Source organism: Piliocolobus tephrosceles, chromosome 17 (genome assembly GCF_002776525.5).
Source record: "Piliocolobus tephrosceles isolate RC106 chromosome 17, ASM277652v3, whole genome shotgun sequence".
NCBI classification, from domain to species: domain Eukaryota; kingdom Metazoa; phylum Chordata; class Mammalia; order Primates; family Cercopithecidae; genus Piliocolobus; species Piliocolobus tephrosceles.
Window position 1 is genome coordinate 32,042,054 of NC_045450.1, and position 24,350 is coordinate 32,066,403.

Genomic DNA, 24,350 nt, shown 5'->3' on the forward strand with positions numbered 1-24,350 from the left:
GTGTGGCATTATTTCTGAAGGCTCCGTTCTGTTCCATTGGTCTATATCTCTGTTTTGGTACCAGTACCATGCTGTTTTGGTTACTGTAGCCTTGTAGTATAGTTTGAAGTCAGGTAGCGTGACGCCTCCGGCTTTGTCCTTTTGACTTAGGATTGTCTTGGCAATGCGGAATAATAAGAGCTATTTATGACAAACCCACAGCTAATATCATACTGAATGGGCAAAAACTGGAAAAATTCCCTTTGAAAACTGGCACAAGGCAGGGATGCCCTCTCTCACCACTCCTATTCAACATAGTGTTGGAAGTTCTGGCTAGGGCAATCAGGCAAGAGAAAGAAATCAAGGGTATTCAGTTTGGAAAAGAAGAAGTCAAATTGTCCCTGTTTGCAGATGACATGATTGTGTATTTAGAAAACCCCATCGTCTCAGCCCAAAATCTTCTTAAGCTGATAAGCAACTTCAGCAAAGTCTCAGGATACAAAATTAATGTGCAAAAATCACAAGCATTCTTATACACCAGTAACAGACAAGCAGAGAGCCAAATCAGGAATGAACTTCCATTCACAATTGCTTCAAAGAGAATAAAATACCTAGGAATCCAACTTACAAGGGATGTAAAGGACCTCTTCAAGGTGAACTACAAACCACTGCTCAGTGAAATCAAAGAGGACACAAACAAATGGAAGAACATACCATGCTCATGGATAGGAAGAATCAATATCGTGAAAATGGCTATACTGCCCAAGGTTATTTATAGATTCAATGCCATCCCCATCAAGCTACCAATGAGTTTCTTCACCGAATTGGAAAAAACTGCTTTAAAGTTCATATGGAACCAAAAAAGAGCCTGCATTGCCAAGACAATCCTAAGTCTTTTGGTTTCTTATCCCATATGTCATAGCATTAAGCTTCATTTTTTTCTTCTAAAATAGTGCGATTTACCTCCGTATGAATGTTTAATACAAAATATACTAAAAATAGCTATGCTCATAGAAAATGCCAAGAGATCTGGAATAATTTTTACTTTGTGTTTCTTCTATACAATAAAGGTACAAGGAGTATTGCTGTATCTTTCATACCTTTTACATAGTTGGGTTATATTAGGGCGTCCTTTTAAATGTCACATCTGATGCTTGTTTGAAAGAATTCAGGGAAGTTACATTTAGACATATTAGTGATGGTTCAATTTTTCATACTATCAGTGAAAAAAGACTATCATTGGCACCCTTTTTCTCGTTCTAGGATATGTCACACTGATGTAATGCAGTTTAGGTGTTGTATCACATAGATTCTTTCTAACTAACCTCATCTCTTGTGTGCCTATTGTCATATAAAATTGGGGTTGGAATACCTCTGTTTTCTTTAGAGACTTTTTAAGTAAGCCAAATCTTGGTGGTTTCTATGTTAGTGTCAATTATCTGATTACCTAAGGGTTTGTTTCAAGGTCTTGGGCTCCTACAATGGAGTGCAAATAATACTTTAAATCATTGGCTCTGGATGATGAAATAAAAATGGAAAAACATATAAAAGATATTATATTAGGTATAATCAATAATTAGATATTATATGATATAAATTCATGATTCTAAAATAGTAGAAAAATAGCTGACTTATAGAATGGACTTAAGTTTTCTCAAGGGTAATTTTTAAAAATCCTGTTTATTTTTTAAGTGACCATTCACTGGCATTTGTCTTTATCTTCATTAACATTAGCTGCAATGCTCAATTTAGTTTAATATTGAAAATTTTATATTGTTTCTTACTCATTTCTTTAAGACATTAAATCAAATATCATTTCCTTTAATTCTGGTTATTTTCCTATGAAAACTACAAGATATTTTCCCTCTGACTAAGGTAAGTAAAGGACTGTAAAAAGGCATATTATATGCAGAAAATATCTGTATCATCGTTTTTCTATCTTTGGTACAGGAAGCATGATATTACTAATGTCAGGAGTGACAAAAGAAGGCAAACAGAATTAAGGAGTGAGTCATATTTTAAGGAATGTCAAATAAATCAGTTATAATCAATAAATAGTGGCTGAAGTAATGCCTGCTATACTTTAGAGCATGGTAAAACTGTACCAAGTCAGATCATTCACTTCACTAAAATAAAGATAAGAGGTTTTTTGTTTTTTGTTTTTTTTTAAAGACAAGCTCTCACTCTGTTGCCCAGGCTGGAGCCCAGTGGTGTGATCACAGTTCACTACAGCCTTGACATGTGCTCAGGCGATCCTCCCACCTCAGCCTCCTGAGTACCTGGGATTACAGGCGTGTGCCACCACATGCGGCTAATGTAAAACATTTTTATTCTGTAGAGATAGGATCTCACTATGTTGCCCAGGCTAGTCAGACTAGTCTCGAATTCCTGGGCACAGGCAGTCTTCTGCCTCAGCCTCCCAAAGTGCTGGGATTACAGCTGTAAGCCACGGCGTCTGACCCAAAGATAAATGTACTTGGCCTGTGCTTTGTCAGAATGTTCCTAAATAGAATAGGTAAAAGCCTGAGACCCCTTCTGATTGAAAAGATGAAAAAGTTAAAGTCACCTTGTTCTGTTGCATATATTAAAAATTAATTGTAACAACGGAAAGAATTGTGTTTCATTAGGAGATATTTCTGTGAGCATTAATAGGGAATATTTTTCCTTTGCAACAGAGCTTTTCCAGAATGCATTTCTCCTGTAAATAGCTTGTAATTTATTTTTCAAGTTTTCATACTTAACAGTGAATATGCTATTGGGGTGAGAGATGCGATGGTAAACTTATCAACGAGGGCCCATTAAAAAGCAAACCAAATTCTAGAGAAAGCTCATTTATTCATACCTCAAATATTTATTATGTAACTATGTGTCAGGCACTGTGCTGGGGAGTAAAGACTGAATAATCAACAAGACACAATCCTGAAGGGACTTAACACAGATACCCACTTTAAACTATAGTAAGTGACAGTAGCAGGACTAGGCATAGGGTGCTAAGAAACAACAGAAGGTGCATCCAATTCTGTGTCAAAGGGAAGCCAGGGAATTCTTTCTCGGAGGAAATGTTGTCTGAGTGCCAACCCGAAGGTCACACAGAGCAAACTAGGAGAAGGTGAAGAAGACAAGGCTTCGGTACAGAGGCAGGTGTAGGAGCAGGAGGTGACAGAACATAGTGGTTCAGGGAGTTGATTATAGAGTTGTGGGGGGTGGGGGTGTGAGGAAAAACTGCAAGAGATAAGGCTGAAGGGGTAAACCAGGGCTCTATCTCAGGAAGCTAGATTTAGACAATCTCTTAAGGGTATAGGGGAGCCACTGAAGGTTTGTGTTTTAGAAAGATCACTATTGTAGTATGTTTTTGAAGGATAGCTTAAATAACTGCAGCAGTCAGGAAAAAAAAAAAGGCCTGACATGCAGTAATAGGACAGAGAGAAGGGACAGTTGTGAGGAAAGAATGATAATCGAGTAGATTTGGGGGACAAGGGAAAGGAAAAAGTGAGCCAGGGAACATGGGAAGAGGACTGGGTTTTGGGGGTGGGGAACGTTAGATTTCAGGGTCCTTCCTTGTAAGGGACTCAGATACAAAGGTCTGATGTTCAGGAGAGTGGTTGAGATCATTTAAAGAGTTCAGAGTAGTCCCTGCTCATGTGCAGGTTTCATGTCCTGTGGTTTCAGTTACTCATTGTACATTAATACCACAAAATACATTAATACCATAATGTATTTTGAGAGAGAAATATTCACATAACTTTTATTACAGTATATTGTTATAACTGTTCTATTTTATTATCAGTTATTATTGTTGTTAATCTCGTACTGTGCCTAATTTCTGAACTAAGCTTTATCATAGGTACGTATGTGTAGGAAAAACAAGGTGCATAGGGTTCAGTACTATCCATGGTTGCAGACATCCACTGGGGATCTTGGAATGCGTCTTTGTGGATAACAGGGGACTACTGTATATACAGTGAGAAGAGAATCTAGGATGGAACCTGAAAATCACCAACATTTAAAAGATAGGCAGAAGAGAAGTCCATAAAGAAACCTGGAAGAATGGCCAGACAGGTAGGAGGAGCTGGGAAGAAACAGCATGAAGGCAGCTGAGAAAAGGGAGTTGGCAGTATCACATGCAGCTGCAGTGGCATAAGCTCAAAGGCTAGACGATAACAGTGGGTTAAGGATATTGAGGTGAGGAATTTGAGAGATCCAAATGCAGGCCACTCAAGGAGTTTGGCTGAGAAAAGAAAACAAGATGGGTAGTAGCTGGAGGGGATGTGGGTTTCAGAAGGTACATATGTATGTATGTACAGATAAGAGACTTAGACATCCTTAATTGCTGAAGGAAAGACACCAGCAGACAAGTGGAGGCTGGATACATAGGCCAAATAAACAGTGGAACAAGGCCCATAAGGTTCCTGGAGAGGAGGCAGGTGTGACCCCACAGCACAGCTGGTGCACTGGTTTTCAGTCAAGAGGAAAAGCAATGAGAATGGGTGTGGAGGAAGGGATTATATTTAGTGCTGCAGAGGTCAACCGACAAATTGTTATTATTATTACTATTATTTTTGGGATGGAGTCTCACTCTGTAGACCAGGCTGGAGTGCAGTGGCGCAATCTGGGCTCATTGCAAGCTCCGCCTCCTAGGTTCACGCCATTCTCTTGCTTCAGCCTCCCGAGTAGCTGGGACTACAGGTGCGCGCCATCACACCCGGATAATTTTTTGTATTTTTAGTCGAGACGAGGTTTCACCATGTTAGCCAGGATGGTCTTGATCTCCCGACCTCGTGATCTGCCCGCCTCAGCCTCCCAAAGTGTTGGGATTACAGGTGTGAGCCACCGTGCCGGGCCCAAGTGACAAATTATTAAACACCAGGCCCTCTGTTAGTTTCTAGGATATACTGGCAAGAAAAAGAGATACTGTTTTCTGCCCCCCGGAGCTCTGTCAAAGGAATGTGCACAGAGTCTTTTTGAATATGGGGAAGTCAAAGACTACTTTTAAACCATCTGCTCTCCAAGGGGAAAAGTACTTATCTGCCTGCTTCTAGATTCATAATCCACAAAGTGGAAAAAGTCACTAGGCTTTGGTGAAAAGAATTACGAAGTTACAGAGAAAAACGCCATTATCTCCACTGACATAGTGAAAAGTCAGAATACGCCTTACACTGAGAATAAAAGATTTCAAAAATTAGTTGGATATTTGAAGGAAAAAAATATCAGAAAACAGGAATATAAATACTCTTTTGAGTCCCAGATATTTATGGTAGCACTCACTAATAATACTGATATTTACCATATCCATATTTCACAAATGTGTGATGTTTAAAAAAGATTTACACAGTAAGAAAAAGTCAAGAAGTCTAGTATACCTCTAGTCATACCTGAAACACAAATGGAATACCAACATTTCTCAAAACATTTGGAACTTACTATCCCTACCAATACAGGGATGTTATAGAGGCAGGGGTATAAACAATAACATTGACAAATAGTAGCAGCTAAACTTTTTGAGTGTTGATTGTGTATTAGGGCCTCCTATGGTCTATCTACATTAATTCCTCTAATTTTAACAATAACCTTAAGGTAGTGTGATAGGCAGAATAATGGTACTCCAAAGATGTCCATGTCCTAATTTCCAGAGCCTGCTGAATATACTACCAAAAAGGACTTAGCAGATATAATTAAAGATCTCAAGATAGGGAGAGTATCTTGCAATATCCAGGTGGGGCTAACGTAATCACAAGGCTTCCCACAGGAGAAAGAGGAAGGCAGTATGGGTTAGTGTCAGTGATTTGAAGATGCAACACTGTTGGCTTTGGGTATGGAGGAAAGGGCCATGAGCCAAGGAAGATATGCAGCCTCAAGAACCTGGAAAAGGTAAGGGGATGTATTCTCCCCAAAACCTCCAAAAAGGAATGCAGGCTTGCTGACAACTTGATTTTAGTTCAGTGAAACATGGTTCAGGCTTCCAACCTCTAGAATTGTAAGAGAATAAATCTGTGTTGTGTTAAGCCACTAAGTTTATGTTAATTTGTTACAGCAGTGATAGGAAACTTACACAGGTTAGTTTTACAGATATGGAGAATGAGACTTAACAGAAGTGAAATAACTTCTCCAAAATTACTGTAGATAGTTGAAGAGATTTGCATTTTATGGATTATTTTCTTTTTTGAAGTAGGAGGGAAGGTTAACTACTGAGAACTGGAAACTGGGAAAGTAGAAAGGGTATTAAATAGTTCTTCTGAAGAAAGAGAACTTCTGGTATGACAAGTAAAATGTGTATTTACAACACACAAAAGTATTTAGAGATGATAGATTAGCCTTAAAGTACTCTAGAGGGAGGAGTGGGTGGGATGGGTAGTAGGTGGTGGTATGGGTGAAATAAAATTGGGCATATAATGATATTGTTGAAATTGGGTATGGGCACAAGAATTTTATGTATTTGTTCTTTTTTTTTTTTTTTTCTTTTTTCTTTTTTGACAGTCTTACTCTGTTGCCTAGGCTGCAGGGCAGTGGCGTGATCATGGCTCACTGTAGCCTCTACCTCCCCAGGCTCAGGTGATTCTCCACCTCAGCCTCCCGGGTAGCTTGGGTACAGGTGCACACCACCACCCAGGTAATTTGTGTATTTTTTGTAGAGATGGGGTTTCAGCACGTTGCCCAGGCTGGTCTCAAACTCCTGGGCTCAAGTGATCCTCCTGCCTCGGCCTCCAAAGTGCTAGGATTACAAGCACAAACCACTGTGCCCAGCCAAGGAGTTTTATTATACTAATTTATACTTTCATAGATGTTTACAAATTTTTAAAAAGTTAAAAAAATCAAGATAGAGAGCAATAAATGACACACAGGAAGATACACTGATAAAAGCCATGAAGTAAAACGGACAAAAACAAACTTCAAATAAAGCAAAACCAGTAACAATGCAAGGAGAGCTTCCAGTTTCTGGTCCGACATATAAAGTTCTTTAATGTTGTCACTCTAGTTCTAATAAGAAAAAAGCAAAGAAATAGAAAATCAACAACTTTTCTTAGATCTTTCAGAGAACTAAGGTCACAGGACAAACTGCTACTCTGCAAACTGGAGAGATAGACAAGTGGAAACAGAGTCACAGCTTACAAGAAGCAGAAGCCCAAGAGCAGAAGATCAAAGATGGAGCCAATACAGGTAAGAAGACCTAACTGAAAAACTGCTGGAGGCTCAGTGTAGGCTAGCTTGAGTGTTCAAAACTCCAAGGGTTCAGGGCAGGGGGGAACCCTCACACTTACACTTTTGTGAGTTTTACCTCCAGGAATTCAACCAGATTCTCACTGTGAAGACTGGAGAAAAATACCTTCATGTTTCCAGCAGCAGCATGAGAAGGTAACCATTCTGAAACATGCTCTCTGTTCTCCCTAACAGCCTGCCTTCAAAGAAAACTTTTACTAGAGCTTAACTGACTTGGGTTTAACAAAAGCCTAACTGACCTGGGGAAAGGGAAATACTCAACTTCAGCTCCGTCTCATCTTCCTGTGTCACCTAAGAAGACAGGGAAGCTGAGAAGCACTTGTGAAGGTCACAGCCCAGGGACATAGGTTCACTAAAATAGTGAGACCTAATGATAAGATGACAGAACACTTTTTCTATCCAAGTACTTCATCAACTGGGCTCCTGTATAACAGGGAATTACAGCCCAAAGCACTGCAAACATTATCTTTCATTTTTTTTTGAAAGTATAAGTATAAAAAAATTTAATTATGTTAATTATGAGATTTTTAAACTGTATTACTGGAGAAAAGAGACCAAGTCTCCTCGTAATACTTTTTCTTTTTTTTTAAATTATACTTTAAGTTCTAGGGTACATGTGCACAACGTGCAGGTTTGTTACATATGTATACCTGTGCCATGTTGGTGTGCTGCACCCATCAACTCGTCAGCACCCATCAACTCATCATTTACATCAGGTATAACTCCCAATGCAATCCCTCCCCCGTCCCCCTCCCCATAATAGGTCCCGGTGTGTGACATTCCCCTTCCAGAGTCCAAGTGTTCTCATTGTTCAATTCCCACCTATGAGTGAGAACATGCGGTGTTTGGTTTTCTGTTCTTGTGATAGTTTGCTGAGAATGATGGTTTCCAGCTGCATCCATGTCCCTACAAAGGACACAAACTCATCCTTTTTTATGGCTGCATAGTATTCCATAGTGTATATGTGCCACATTTTCTTAATCCAGTCTGTCACTGATGGACATTTGGGTTGGTTCCAAGTCTTTGCTATTGTGAATAGTGTCGCAGTAAACATATGTGTGCATGTGTCTTTATAGCAGCATGATTTATAATCCTTTGGGTATATACCCAGTAATGGGATGGCTGGGTCATACGGTACTTCTAGTTTTAGAACCTTGAGGAATCGCCATACTGTCTTCCACAATGGTTGAACTAGTTTACAGTCCCACCAACAGTGTAAAAGTGCTCGTACTTCTTCACATCCTCTCCAGCACCTGTTGTTTCCTGACTTTTTAATGATCGCCATTCTAACTGGCGTGAGATGGTATCTCATTGTGGTTTTGATTTGCATTTCTCTGATGGCCAGTGATGAACCTACAAAGAACTCAAACAAATTCACGAGGAAAAAAACAACCCCATCAAAAGTGGACAAAGGATATGAACAGACATTTCTCAAAAGAAGACATGCATACAGCCAACAGATACATGAAAAAATGCTCATCATCACTGGCTATCTTTCATTTAAGAAGGAAACCGACACACCAAAGAAGACAAAAACAAGGACACTAGAGGAAATATTTATCTCTAACACAACAGCTACTGCAAACAGTAAATACAGCCTAATTCCTAGTCAGATCAACCTTAAAACCTCCACAGTAAAGGTCTGTCTACCTCAGTTCCCTTCACTTAACACATCATATCCAGCTTTCAATAAAAAATTACAGGGCATGCTGAAAGGCAAAAGACAAAACAAAACAAAAAGTCCGAGGAGACAAAGCAAGTATCAAAACAAGACTCATATATAGCAGACGTTTTAGAATTATCAGACCAGGAATTTAAAATAACTATGATTAACATGCTAAGGGTGCTAATGGAAACAATTAGACAACATACAAGAACAGATGGTTGATGTAAGCAGAGAGATGGAAACTAAGAATCAAAAGGAAATAGAAATAAAAAATACTGTAATAAATGAAGAATGCCTTATTGGACTCATTGGTAGACTGGACATGACCTAAGAAAGAATCAGTTAAGCTTGAAGATGCCAAAGGTGTAAATATACATAGTAGGAATACAAGAAGAAGAAAGAGAGAAAGGCAAAAGAAGGAATATTTGAAGTAATAATGATTGAGCAATTTCCAAAATTCATGACAGACCTAAAGCTACAAAACCAGGAAGCTCAGAGAACACCAAGCAGGATAAATACTGAAAAAATCTATACCCAAGCATATCATATTTGAACTGCAAAAAATCAAAAACAAAGAGAAAATCTTGAAAGAAGCCAGAAAAAAGAAATGGAAGAAAATATGACTGGGATTCCATATAAAACTGTGATATAATACAAAAAGTGCTCATGTGAGGTTGAAAACCATGAATTGGGGTGATATGGTTTGGCTGTGTCCCCACCCAAATCTCACCTTGAATTGTAATCCCCATAATCCCCACATATCATGAGAGGGACCTGGTGGGAGGTAACTGAATCACGGGAGCGGTTTCCCCTATGGTGTTCTCGTGATAGTGAGTTCTCAGGAGATCCGATGGTTTTATATGCATCCGGCATTTTCCCTGCTGGCACTCATTCTCTCCCCTGCTGCCCTGTGAAGAGGTGCCTGCCACTATGATTGTAAGTTTCCTGAATCCTCCCCAGCCATGCAGAACTGTGAGTCAATTAAACCTCTTTTCTTTGTAAATTACCCAGTCATGGGTATGTCTTCATAGCAGTGTGAGAATGGACTAATACAGAGGGGGCCGTGCCAATACGCAGAGCTACAGGTTTTTCTTCAGAAATGCCCAGTATCCTAGGCATAGGAGGGAATAAGAGATAGCTGGACTAACCCAGGGTTGAAATTCTCCCAGGCAGGTACAGTGGGAAGTCAGTGCTTTATAGAAGTTCAAGGTACTGGCAGAAGTAATGTTGGTGTGTGGTAACTAAATAAGGAGGTAGGTAAAGACAATAGTGGGCTGATACAGGTGGAGAGACTAATGGTTTTAAAGTGGAACAGGTATAATTAGAGTAACAGAGTGGGAGGGCTGGAAAATAGGCTGTGGTCAGAGCTGGATAAATGAAATTAGGGTTTCAGAAGTGAAACTATTCTGGTAGATTAGGTCCAGGCTATGGCCATGGGAGTGAATAGCTAAAACTGAATATGAATAAAACACTCTGAAGTTTTCAAAATGGAGATGAAGGAATATGGGTGGGATCGGTTCATGAGCGGAGTAATTTTTTCCTCTTTCTATACACCTGATAGTCTGCCTTATCAGGTGTGATAGAACACATAACCAGCAGAAGAGCTATTCAACTCATGAATTAACTCAAGTGGTAGAGAATACTATATGGGATGTACATTTTCTCTCTGTTTCACACTGGGTCACGTCCATTATAACACTTTTTACTATGATGTCAAAGGAATATGAAGAAGAACCACTTTTTCAAGAAGTAAATAATTTCACAAGTGGGCATACATTTGACATTTGTGATACTGGGTAAGTACACTGTGCATTTGTTACATGCTGATAAAATTGTGATCTATGGTATCAGTAAATATCAGAGAGAAGGAAAATGATATATGTGAAGGGCAGCTCAACACAATCTTAATTTCAAAGAAAGTCATAAATGAATTAATGGGAGGCAGATACATTATCTGCAGAAAAGCCCAAAGGTGCTGGGCGGTAAGGGTAGTCATTACAAAGGCAGCTCTGCACGTTGGACTTTACTTATGTGACTTTCCAAATGGTTCTGTTCACTGTAAGATAGAAGTGGCGTAATATTTTAAGATAAGGAGACAGGAAGCCTTATGGATCTTAGAAGTGTCACCTGCCTGGCCGGGTGCAGTGGCTCGCACCTGTAATCCCAGCATTTTGGGAGGCTGAGGTGGGCGGATCACGAGGTCAGGAGACCGAGACCATCCTGGCTAACATGGTGAAACCCCGTCTCTACTAAAAATATAAAAAATTAGCCGGGCATGGTGGCGGATGCCTAGTAGTCCCAGCTAATAGGGAGGCTGAGGCAGAAGAATGGTGTGAACCCCGGAGGTGGAGCTTGCAGTGAGCTGAGACTGCGCCACTGCACTCCAGCCTGGGGGACAGAGTGAGACTCTGTCTCAAAAAAAAAAAAAAAAAACAAGCGTCACCTACCTTGGCTATACAGCGCTCACTATCAAACTTTCATCTAGAACTTGTAAGTAAAATCAGTGGTTTCAACTATAACTTTTTAAAGTTCTTTGCATGACCATGCAATAATCAAAGAGTCACAGAATGGAGATATGGTTAGTTAGAGGGAGAAATGTAGGTCTGAATGTTTCACAAAGTAGGTAGATAATACCTGAATGACCAAGTTAATCTTTAGGCTGATGAATCCCATCCACAGTTTTACAGTGATATAAAAGTATATGGGTTGGACCAAACATTCACATGCACGTGGCAGCGACTGTGGTGATGCCTCATCCAGATCTTCTCTTCAGGACCTACACACTTATTCCTTGTGTTGCTGGCATGTGTTGGCTGCTAATAGCTCACAGCAGGGTTCCTACCTGGAGATTGTTCTTAGCCAAAGGGAGCTGCCTCATATAAATGTTAACACTTTCCTGGAGGCCTGTCTGGATGTGATGTGTGATTGATGTAAGAGTTCAAAGGCCGGGCCCCTCTGGCTCAGTTCGGGCCACATTTGAAGGATCATCTTAGCTCCAGAGCTCCCCATGCATCTTCTCCTTCTGCCACTGCTGCTTTCTTCACTACTTCAGAGGTGTTGCCCCCAATTTGAATCTAGATTATATCCCTGTGTCAAGGTCTGTTTCCACACTTCTTAAATATGGGAAGTTTCCCAACTATACATAAAATATTGTCAATGTAATGTTTAATGACACTGTAAGAATATGAGACAATAATGAGAACATCTAGTTTGTATTGCAGTTCCACTATTTAATAGCTCCATGACTTTGGATAATTTAACTTCTCTGTGTTTCAGTTTCCTTATCTTTAAACACTGGCTAATTTCTTTTGAAACAAGGATTACCACAAAGACCCCAAACAGTTCCCTGTACACACACACAAACACATGCATACTTTCAAATACAATATTCTTATTACAGTTTACATGAATTGGTTCTGACAAAAACTAATTATTTTCACATTTGTTATTTCACTGAAACATTCTATTAGACAGCAAGTCAATATTAAGACTACACACAAAAAAGTCACTAATTGCCTACTATATGCTTGGCTCTGTGACCTATATAGGTACACAAGATGACATGGTTCTTGACCTCAGAGGGTTACAGTCCTGTGTGGAGAGGCATCCAATCTAAACAAGTGTAATGAAACATTATAAATGCCAAAATGTCTTAAAATAATTGGAGGGGTAGTCACTCCTTTAAGGATATCAGAAAAGGCTTCATAAAGACGACCCTTCAGGTAAGACTTTTTTTAGGAAAGGTACTTTACTTTCAGCACAGTTTTCTTGAGTAATGAAGGATTCTTTACTGCCAAATAATAATGATATTTGATTATAATCTGTAACAACTATTTTGTGTGAGTCTACTTATACAGAGAATTTTCATAGACATATTTATAACAGAGTTAAGTTTACTTACTGTTATCTTACGAGGACAGTCATTAGAACACAGACCACTAAGAACTGTGGAAAAATAAACAACAGGCAATTATTACTGTTATAAGTTTATATTTAAAGTGAGCCCTAATTTTCTCCCTAAGATCCATTAATATACTCTATTGATTCATAATCACAAGCAGAAACCAATTCCATTTCTTTAGATCTGAGCAAATTAAAGTTCTGTTGTTCACTTTATACCAATATTTCAAAAACCTAAAGTGTCAAGATGCTACTATTTTGTGAACTATATAGGTGAGAAAAATTATGATTATATCATACCATATCTAAAATAGAACCTGTTGGTTCTATTTTCCAATTAGTTAGCTAAATTCCAAGGATGACTTAGATTCTGACGGAAGGGTGCCAAATGAGAACCAACTAAAATGTATACTAAGAAAAACAAATAGAGCATTCAGCACTTTATATCTCAAACTAGACTTTTCCCATTATGTAATTCTGAGTCAAAGATTTTGGGTACCCTTGATAACTAATATAGAGAGCATAACTATAAAATAATTGATGAGTCTACAACAAATAAACAAAAATAACTTTGTGATACATTTATTCTATAATCAGCAAAAATAGGTTAAAATATCTGAACAATCTCTAAATAATATGAGTTCTGAAATAAAACCATATTTCTACCACTTTTGGTGAAGTGATACCTTTGATAAGAAAGCAGACACTATATGCTATTATTTAAAAATGCTATATGTTATAAGATAAAGAGCTGATAGTTCTCGGTAAGCACAAATTATTTTCATAATTATGAGTATTTGTCTGTATATTACATATATCCAGAAGAAAATGGTTTATTCTGTTTGTTTACATTACAAGACTATGGAATGACAATCATTCTAACAGAAATGTTTGTCTTAGGCAGGGTGTGATGATTTGAATGTTGGTATCCCTCCAAATTCATATCTTGGAACCTAATACCCAGTGTGACAATGTTAAGAGGTGGGGCCTTTCTGAAGAGATTAAGTCACAATGGTTCCATCCTCATGAATGGGATTAATGCCTTGACAAAAGAGGCTCCAGTAATTTCTCTTGACCCCTTCTGCCATGTGAGGACATGGCAACAAGGTGCCATTTTTGAAGCAGAGGTGAGACCTTACCAGACATTGAATTTGCCAGTGCCTTGACCTTGGACTTCCCAACCTCAAGCACTGTGAGCAATAAATTTCTGTTGTTTATAAATTACCCTAAGGTTTTTTTTTTTTTCTTTTTCTTTTTGAGACAGAGTCTCGCTCTGTCACCAGGCTGGAGTGCAGTGGCATGATCTTGGCTCACTGCAACCTCCGCCTCCTGGGTTCAAGCGATTCTCCTGTCTCAGCCTCCCCAGTAGCTGGGACTATAGGTACATGCCACCACGCCCAGTTAATTTTTGTATTTTTAGTAGAGACGTGGTTTCACCAAGTTGGCCAGGATGGTCTCAATCTCTTGACCTTGTGATCTACCAGCCTCGGCCTCCCAAAGTGCTGGGATTACAGGTGTGAGCCACCGGGCCCGGCCAGGTTTTTTTTTTTATGTTAATAGCAGCCTAAATGGACTAAGACATAGACTATGTAAGGTAAAAGGCACCAAGAAATAAGCATGACATATTTCATCACAAAAGAGAATACCTGTTCATTTACTATAGAATATTTGCATTAAATTCAACTTGAGGAAACAGTGAAATAAGTATTTTACACTAGCAAGCAGTTTTCAATGTTTAAATGTCCTTCCCCAGCACAGTGCCTGGTTCTCACTCTTTTATTATGAAAACCCTCACTTCTCACTCTCCTTTTATCTTCTTCCCTAAAGTTTAGGTAGACATTGGTAGGTCTTTTCCAATTGTTCCAAAATGATTTGCACAAGCTTTCATTTAAACCATTATCTTGCTGACCCACAGTTATTTACGCACACATATGTCTTTGCACACAGATGTTACCTCTGCATCATTTTATCCTTATTTTCTCAGGGTCTCACCCAACATATTTGCTCAATAAATACTTGTTAAAGGAGGAAAAAAGATGGTTTATTCAGGCTAGGCACAGTGGCTCACGCCTGTAATCCCAGCACTTTGGGAGGCTGAGGTGGGTAGATCACTTGAGCTCAGGAGTTTGAGACCAGCCTGGACAACATGGAGAAACCCTGTCTCTACCAGAAAAAAAAAAAAAAAAAAAAAAAAAAAAATTAGCCAGATGTGGTGACACTTGTCTGTGGTCTCAGCTACTCAGGAGGCTGAGGCAGAAGGATCACTTGAGCCGGGAAGCAGAGGTTGCAGTGATCTGAGATCATGCTACTGCACTCCAGCCTGGGTGACAGAGGGAGATCCTATCTTAAAAAAAAAAAAAAAAAAAAAAAAAAAAGGTAGATTATTCAATAAATGGTGCTGGATAATTGGTTACTTGGAAAAAAATAAAGTTAGAGTTTACCTCCCTATATAAAATGCATATTTGACAAAGACAAAATAATAAAAGAACTCTTACATTTGAACAATAAAAAGACAACCCAGCTGACAAATAGGAAAAGGATCTGAATAGGTATTTCTCCAAAGAAGATATACAGATGGCCAATAAGCTCATGAAAAGATGCACAACATCATTAGCTATCAGAAAAATATACAGCAGAATCATTATGAGACGCATGTCCATGTACATGGCAGCATTAGTCACAATAGCCAAGAGGCAGAAACAAGCCAAATGTCCACTGACAGATGAATGAATAAAATATGGTAAATACATACAATGGAGTATTATTCAGCCTTAAAAAGGAAGGAACTCTTGTCACATATTACAATATGGATGAACCCTGAAGACATTATGTTAGGAGAAATAAGCAGTTATTGTGTAATTTCCACTTACTGTATAATTTCTTTTAATGAGTTATCTAACCACTTATTATTATATAATTTCATTTAATAAGTTATCTAAAGTAGTCAAACTCAGAGACAAAGTAGAATGGTGCTTAGTCAGGGCTAGGGGGAAGGGGAAAAAGGGAGCTGTTTAATGAGTACAGAGTTTCAGTTTTGCAAGAAGAAAAAGGCCTGGAAATGTGTTTCACCACAATGCAAATATACATAACTCTACTGAACTATACCTTAAAAATGGTTAAGATGGCAAATTTTGTGTGACATTTTTTTAACCACAATTTTAAAAATGGTTAAGATGGTAGGAAAAAAAACCCACAATGAGTTAACATTTTATACACATTAAGATGGTTATAATAAAACAGTCCAAGAATAACAAATATTGTTGAAGATGTGAAGAAACTGGAACTCTCATACATTTCTGATGGAAATGTGGAATGGTGCAGCTGCTTTGGAAAACAATGTGGCAATTCCTTAAAAGGCTGAACACAAAGTTCTCCTTTGACCTAGTAATTCATTTCCAGCCATATTCCAAGAAAAACAAACAAGCAAAAATCCAAACAGAAACTTGTACATCAGTGTTCATAGCAGTATTATTTATAATAGCCAAAAGGTGGAAACCATCCAAATGTCCATCAAATGATTGCTGGATAAACAAAATCTGGAATATATATGCAACAGAATATTATTTTGCAATTAAAAGGAATAAAGTACTGAATGCATATTACAACATGGATGAATCTTGAAAACATTATGCTAAGTGTAAGGGAGGAGACCATCCCTCATATTGTCTTATGCCCAATTTCTGCCTTCAAAGAAAGAAGAAGTAAAAACTAAAAGGCAGAAATGAAATCCACAGGTAGACAGCCCGGTGCCACACCCTGGGCCTGGTAAAGATCAACCCCTGACCTAATTGGTTATATTATCTATAGATTACAGACATTGTATAGAAATGCACTGTGAAAATCCCTATCTTGTTTTGTTCCGATCTAATTACGGGTGCATGCAGCCCCCAGTCACATAACCCCTGCTTGCTCCATCAATCACGACCCTCTCACACGCACCCCCTTAGAGTTGTGAGCCCTTAAAAGGGACAGGAATTGCTCACTCGGGGAGCTCGGCTCTTGAGACAGGAGTCTTGCCGATGCCCCCAGCCGAATAAACCCCTTCCTTCTTTAACTCGGTGTCTGAGGAGTTTTGTCTACGGCTCATCCTGCTACAAGTGAAAGAAGCCAGTCACACAATATGACCCCGTTTATATGAAATGTCCAGAACAGGCAAATCAATGGATACATAAAGTAAATGAGTGGTTGCCTAGAGCTGGGGGATGATGGGGGCGTGACAGACAATGGGTACAGGGTTTCTTTCTGTCGTGATGACTATATTCTCAAATGATTGCAATGATGGTTGCACAACTCTGAGAATATGTTAAAGCCATTAAATTGTATACTTCAAATGGGTCATGATATGGTATGTGAATTACATCTCAATAAAGCTGTTACAAAATAAGAAAGATACCATAAAATTTTAAAAGACTACTGACAAAGGGGGTGAACTTTTTGTGATGTAACAGTATAAAGAGATACTATTGCTATTATAAAAAGAATTTCTAGATATCAGAAGATAATCCAATAGAAAACAAAGGATTTCAAGAAGCAATATCTAGAAGAGAAAATGTAAATAATCAAAAAACACTGAGAAAGACACTCAACTGCACTAGTTAGGAAAAAACCAATATTATTCCCAAGAGATAGGTGAAAAAGAAAAGCATGATAAAATTATCTGTAGGGAAAATAATAAATATATTCACAAAGGGTTCTTTAATATATACTGCAGTACATTTACAAATCCATTAGAAAATAAGAAAGGACAAGGACTATAAATAGAAATAAAGGGCCGGGTGCAGTGGCTCAAGCCTGTAATCCCAGCACTTTGGGAGGCCGAGGCGGGCGGATCATGAGGTCAGGAGATCGAGACCATCCTGGCTAACACGGTGAAACCCCGTCTCTACTAAAAATACAAAAAATTAGCCGGGCGTGGTGGCGGGCACCTGTAGTCCCAGCTACTCGGGAGGCTGAGGCAGGAGAATGGTGTGAACTCGGGAGGCGGAGTTTGCAGTGAGCTGAGAATCGGCCACAGCACTCCAGCCTGGGCGGCAGAGCGAGACTCCGTCTCAAAAAAAAAAAAAAAAAAAAAAGAAATAAAGATAAAAATGGCTCTTAAATATATGAAAAGATGCTGAACTTCATTATAAGAAAAATATGAAATAAAAATAGGACATATTTTTCACCTAACTGGCAAAGATAAAAAAGTTTAATAACCCCTTGGGTTGTTGAAGGTGTTAGGAAAAGAGCATTTTCATATATATAGTTAGGTGGAAGTAGGAAATTACACAATTTCTGTGAAGGGACAACTATTAAAAAATACAATATAACATTCAAAACAAGGCAGAATTAATCTGTGGTACTGGAAATTATAGTAGCAATTACTTTAGGTGAACTGGGTTAGTAACTAATAAAGGGGCTGGAGGGCACATTTTGGATGTGGGTAGTATTTGTTTCTTGATCTGGGTGTAATTGTATGGGTATGTTTACTCTGTTAAAATTTATAGACCTGTGCACTTATGTATACTTTTCCGTATGTTATATTTCAATAAAATGTTTATTTAAAAATATATATGTTTTAACAATTCCATTTTTAATAATTTACTCTACAGGATATTCATTACAGTGGTATTCATAATAAGAGATTGAAAACCACATGATATATGTGAGTAAGGAACTCATTAAATTATGTTGTAACCATACTATATGATACTATTCAGTAGTTAAAGAAGTTTCAATTGCTTCTTTAACTACTGAATGTATTCTATATTATACATATATATATTTGTATATGCATACAATATCTTAGATACAAAGAGGTTGTCTCTGGAAGAGAACTGTATCACTGGGAGATGAGTAAAAGGGAGACTTACTTTTATCACACACCTGTGAAATTTTTAATAGACCATCTGCATTACTTATTTTAAAAACAAATTCATTAGTGAAATAAAAATTTAGGACTCTCAGATGAGTATGTGGTAAATTGGATAGTGTTATATGCTGGTGAAAATATAAATCCCTACAACTTTCAGGGAAGATAATTTGTTATTATTGATTAACATTAAAAACACAGTCTCTTCAACTCATTCATGTCTATGAAATCTGCTAAGAGATAAAAAGCGAAATAAATTGTGGAACATATATAACTTTATGGAATGATACGGAGGTATCAGAAGAATGAGGGAGGCCTTTACGTGCTGACTTGTAAGGGGGCTTATACTTTATTAAGGTAAAAAACCCAAGACGCATACAAACATGTTTCATAAAGTTCCATTTAAAAGTATGTGTTGGGCTGGGCATGGCGGCTCACTCCTGTAATCCCAGCACTATGGGAGGCCGAGGTGTGCGATTAGGAGTTCGAGACCAGCCTGGCCAACATGGTGAAACTCTGTTTCTACTAAAAATACAAAAATTAGCCGGGAGTGATGGCAGGCACCTGTAATCCTAGCTACTCGGGAGGCTGAGGCAGAAGAATCGCTTGAACGTGGGAGGTGGAGGTTGCAGTGAGCTGAGATCGCACCACTGGACACAAGCCTGGGCGACAGAGGGAGACTCTGTCTCTAAATAAATAAATGTGTTCAATGAATCTCAGACATAGTGTTGAGCAAACGAAGCCAGGTGCCAAGAGCACATCTTGTATGATTTCATTTACGTCATGTTCAAAAATGGCCTTATGCATACCCAGCCCTGTGCATCTCTTCCATCTGGACGTTTGCCTGTATCCTTTGTAATACCTTTTATAATAAGCAGGTAAATGTAAGTAAGTTGTTTCCTTGAGTTCTGTGAACTGCTCTAGCAAATCAAACCCAAGGAGGTGGTCATGGGAAGCCTGATTCATAGCCAGTTAGTTAGAAGTGCAGGTCCTGACCTGGGACTTGTGATTGGCATCTGCAATGTGGGGCAATCTTGTGGGGCTGAGCCCTCAACCTGTGGGATCTGACAGACTACCTCTTGGTAGACAGTGTCAGAATTGATTGGTTGGTGTATGGAGGGGGAAGGCAGAATCCCTACATATTTTGGTGACCAGAGATGACGTATTCTGTGTGCTAGTGATTGTGTGAGAGTAGACAGAACAAAGTTTGGTTTTGTCCTGTCTCTTACATTATGCATAATTATGCATAATTGCATGGTATTCCATCGTGTGTGTGTATTTACTCCTCTTTATGTTATGGATTGAATGAGTACCCCCTCCCTCAAATTCATATGTTGAAGCCCTAACCCCCAGTGTCGCTGTTCTTGGAGACAGGGCCTCTAAGGAAGCAATTAAGGTTAAATGAGGTCACAGGGAGAGGATCAGTGTCTCCTAATAAGTGAGCTTGCTGTTTCTACCTAAATGCACACAAAGAGAACATGTGAGCACACACTGAGATGGCAGCCACCTAGAAGCCAGGAGGCGAGGCTGCTCGGAGTGAAGCTACCTTCCCAGCACTTTGATCTTTAACTTCCTAGCTTCTAAAACTGTGAGAAATAAATTTCTGTTGTTGAAGACACTCAGCCTGTGGTATTTTGTTATGGAAGCCTGAGCAGACTAATACACATACATACTTCTTTTAAAAAAATTTTTTAGGCTGGGTGTGGTGGCTCACGCCTGTAATCCCAGCACTTTGGGAGGTCGAGGTGGATGAATCACCTAAGGTCAGGAGTTCAAGACCAGCCTTGCCAACATGGTGAAACCCTGTCTCTACTAAAAATACAAAAAAATTAGTAGGGCATGGTGGTGCGTGCCTGTAATCTCAGCTACTAGGGTGGCTGATGCAGAAGAATTGCTTGAACCCAGGAGGTGGAGGTTGCAGTAAGCTGAGCTCGTGCCATTGCATTCCAGCCTGGACAACAAGAGCCAAACTCCGTCTCAAAAAAAAAAAAAAAAAAAAAAAAAATTATGTAGATGAAATCATACTACATACTATTGTGTAATTACCCCACATCTATTACTTCAACCACATAATTGCATGGTATTCCATTGTTTATGTGTGTATTTACCCCTTCTTTTTATTAGGATCTTTAGGTTCTTGCATCTATTACTTCAACCACATAATTGCATGGTATTCCATTGTTTATGTGTGTATTTACCCCTTCTTTTTATTAGGATCTTTAGGTTCTTCCCCTCCTCATACCCCAATGTTTTTTCCTCCTAAAAACACTATTGGCAAGATCAGCTTTATGGACCTGGTACATTTATACATAGATCTTTGGCACATCTCTGACAATTTCCTTGGGATAAATGTAAAACAGAATTTCTGGGTTCAATCTTAAAGCTTTTGATGTACACAATGAAACTATTCTCCAGAAAAGACTATCAAACATCTAAAAAGACCATTTATTGATCTTCTGGTAAGTGCCAAGCTGTGAACACATGAATTTTCTCTTACAAATGCTCTTCCTTAATCTTCATATCAAGATCGTGAAATACTTCTAATTGTTCCTCGCCTCCCACCTCCTCTTTTTTTTTTTGAAGAGGAAACTGAAGAACTGAAGCTTCGGCCCATACTCATGGTCACAAGGTGAATGGAACTCTTTTGCAAGACTATGTGGCCACTGCTTTCAACAAGCAACAAGAAACTAACTCATTTAAAGAACACATTATCCTACTATGATAGAAGATGAGAAATCGATGAATCATTGGGTTATTTTCTGTATAAGATAAAATGTCTGTGTCTTGGTTAGCATAGAGTATTACATAATCTATGCTATTACATAATCACATTAGTATTAACTACATAATGCTAATTCAAAAATCATGTAATAGTTTCTTTCATTTTGTATATAATAAGCTAAAAACTTGGTTCTTGCATCTGTTTTTGTTTTTTCACAAGACCTCCTGTCAAATTTGAAGTTTCATATTACAACATTAGGATCACATGATAAGACTTACATGTAACCTTAACTTTGCCACATCTTTTCTCCACTAAGAAATTTTATACAATAAAGTCAAACTAGGTATTAAACATGAAAAAAATATGATACATATTTGCCATAGATATGTGTTATAAAAAGGGGTATCTACATAATACAAATAGAGTATGCATTTCCTTGTTTTTTGCAACCACAGATTCAAGGAGAAACAATACTAACCCTTGATTAATTATCATGCTGGTTCATAAAATTGCTTAATTAGGAATTCTGAACTCTCAACATAGTATTATAAAGGTTAATCTGTGTCCATTCAGAAATTATTTTACCTACAGAATGACTTGTCCTTTTCCCAGTGACATCTATATGACTATGCAGCAGGTGAGGCTGACTCACACTGTGTGGCTTCTGGGCTCTACTAGCTACATATGTTTGATGTAAGGTAGGAAAATATGTCTTTAGCTATATTCAGTAATGATACTGCTTTTGTTAAGGAGTGCTACAGAAGTAAGGATGAAATTTTACTTTTAGCTTTGGCTTTACCACTCAAATCCTCTGTGACCCACCCTTTAGTTTTCTTTTCTTTCTTTCTTGAGACAGAGTCTCACTCTTGTCCAGGCTGAAAGGCAGTGGCACCATCTTGGTGCACTGCAACCTCTACCTCCTGGGTTCAAGTGATTTTCATGCCTCAGCCTCCCAAGTAGCTGGGATTACAGGCACCTGCCACCACACCTGGCTAATTTTTGTATTTTTAGTAGTCATGGGGTTTCACCATGTTGGCCAGGCTGGTCTCGAACTTGGGGACTCAAGTGATTCGCCTGCTTTGACTTCCCAAACTGCTGAGATTCCAGGTGTGACCCACCATGCCTGGCCTAGTTTTCTTATAAGAAAAAAAGAGGACACCTATTCTCATACTTATTATCTTCTTCACCTCCTGAGTTAATGAAATTTGAAAATGTCTGAAAAACATTAGGTTTCTTGAAATTTACAGACCATGTAAAGAAAATTTTTATTCTCATTTTTTCCCCTCTTATTGCTCAGCATATTAAAGGGACAGACTCATCAGGAATATGGTTTCAATCACAGTTTATTACAATTAGATATAAATTCTTCATAAAAGGCAGAACTGAATTAAATACTGCTGGAAAACACAACAGAGTATAAGTTTTATATGTATGTTAGTAGCTCATCTTCTGTTATTAATAATCTGCTACTAACAGAAACTAAGTCTTTAGGTCATGAGTGTTGAAAAGGGTAAATGTCAAGGCAACTATCTTGACACCAACGTTGGCTCAAAGTCATAAGCACCACTCCTTTCAAGCTTCCTATTCATTCAGCACAGAAAATCTCATCAAGTAGGGCCACGTCTGGCTGTATTGGCTAATGAAAGATGTGATCATGGACAAATCACTTCACCTCTCTCTCTTTTATGGTTTTACAATAACATTTAAAGTAAGAGAGTTGGATGAAATAATTTGTAAGGTTTATAAAAACCTCTAAACTGGAGTTTTTATAAACTTTATAAATTATTTCATAATTATTTGATTCCAAACTGGGATCTACATTGTTATCTGGTAGTTTCAGGTGCTTAATACCCTAGCTCAGAGGGAAGTAGCCTGGGTTTAAAGGGCTCTTTGTGTAAGTTTGCTCACATGTAACAAAATTATCTAGAGAACAGAGAGCCTTGAATAGTCTGGGTCTGAATGAATGAGGCTGGATCATGGAGGATGCATCCTCTCAATGTCAGAAATGCAGAGCAGAACCAGAAATGGAACTTGCTATTATGTAAGCTAATTTTCTATATTCTCTTTGTCCTTATAGCATATGTAACATTACATACATACTCACATATTTTCATCTAAATCTTATATATATGGTATGATTATAGGAAGCAATCGTGTAAAGCAGAAGGCACATGATAAACAATAAACGTTAGCTATTACTGTTTTGTTTTTAAAACAAACTATAGAGTCTATCATTCTGGATTTCAGGATTTAGAGGCGTCAGCTTTCATTGCTGCAGCTTCTTTTGGTGTGCCTGAAACTTCAGGAACCAGCAGAAGCAGGCAGAGAATGCTCAGTGCTCATGGTGGTTATATCTACTAAGTGGCAAAGAGCATAGCTTTTCTAAAATACTTTTCCAGACTTTCCAAATGTTTTACAATAGGCTCTCTTATTTTTGTAATCAGAAAACAAAACTAAATAATACTAAACAAAAACCTTACTAATAAAAAAAGAAATAATGTGTTAAAGTTCTCTTGCATAATCAAAAAAGTAAACGGATAGACTGATGGTGTTTCTACAAATGTCACCCTGAAATTATAATATAAAAACTCCATAATGTCAAGCTTATGAACAAGTAAAAATTATTTAAAGTAGTCTATTAAATGAGTGCAAATATATAATTTTCTCAGTGATATCAGAAATTTCATCATCTGTGCTTCAGTTAGGTTAAAAAAAAAAAAAAAAAAAAAGCACTATTAAATGCTCCAAGGCTGAATTTACTGTGATTACAGCAAAAGCCCATTTTTTAAAAGTGGGACAGTTATATTACTGGTATAAAAATATAGGTTTATGGGTGAAGTAAAATTTTTTTTTTAAGTATAGTAACTGGGAAGGTATGCTAAAATATATAAAGGGCCCATTATGGAAAAGGGAAATTTAACAGGACAGATAGACACCTGTATGCAATTCCAGCCTTCTACTATTTGTGTTCTTTGCCCCTGTGAGCTTTGTGAAGGCAAGAACTGTTTTTGTTTGAT

At 38.1% G+C, this 24,350-nt stretch overlaps 1 protein-coding gene across 1 annotated transcript in view; it reads right to left on the reverse strand.

The window, feature by feature from the left end:
• ITFG1 (integrin alpha FG-GAP repeat containing 1) overlaps positions 1–24,350 on the reverse strand; it is a 277,510-nt gene that overhangs the window by 63,848 nt on the left and 189,312 nt on the right. The window contains exon 13 of the mRNA XM_023189598.1: positions 12,762–12,805. Within this exon, the coding sequence (XP_023045366.1) occupies positions 12,762–12,805 (44 nt within the window). The remainder of the gene's footprint in view (positions 1–12,761; positions 12,806–24,350) is intronic.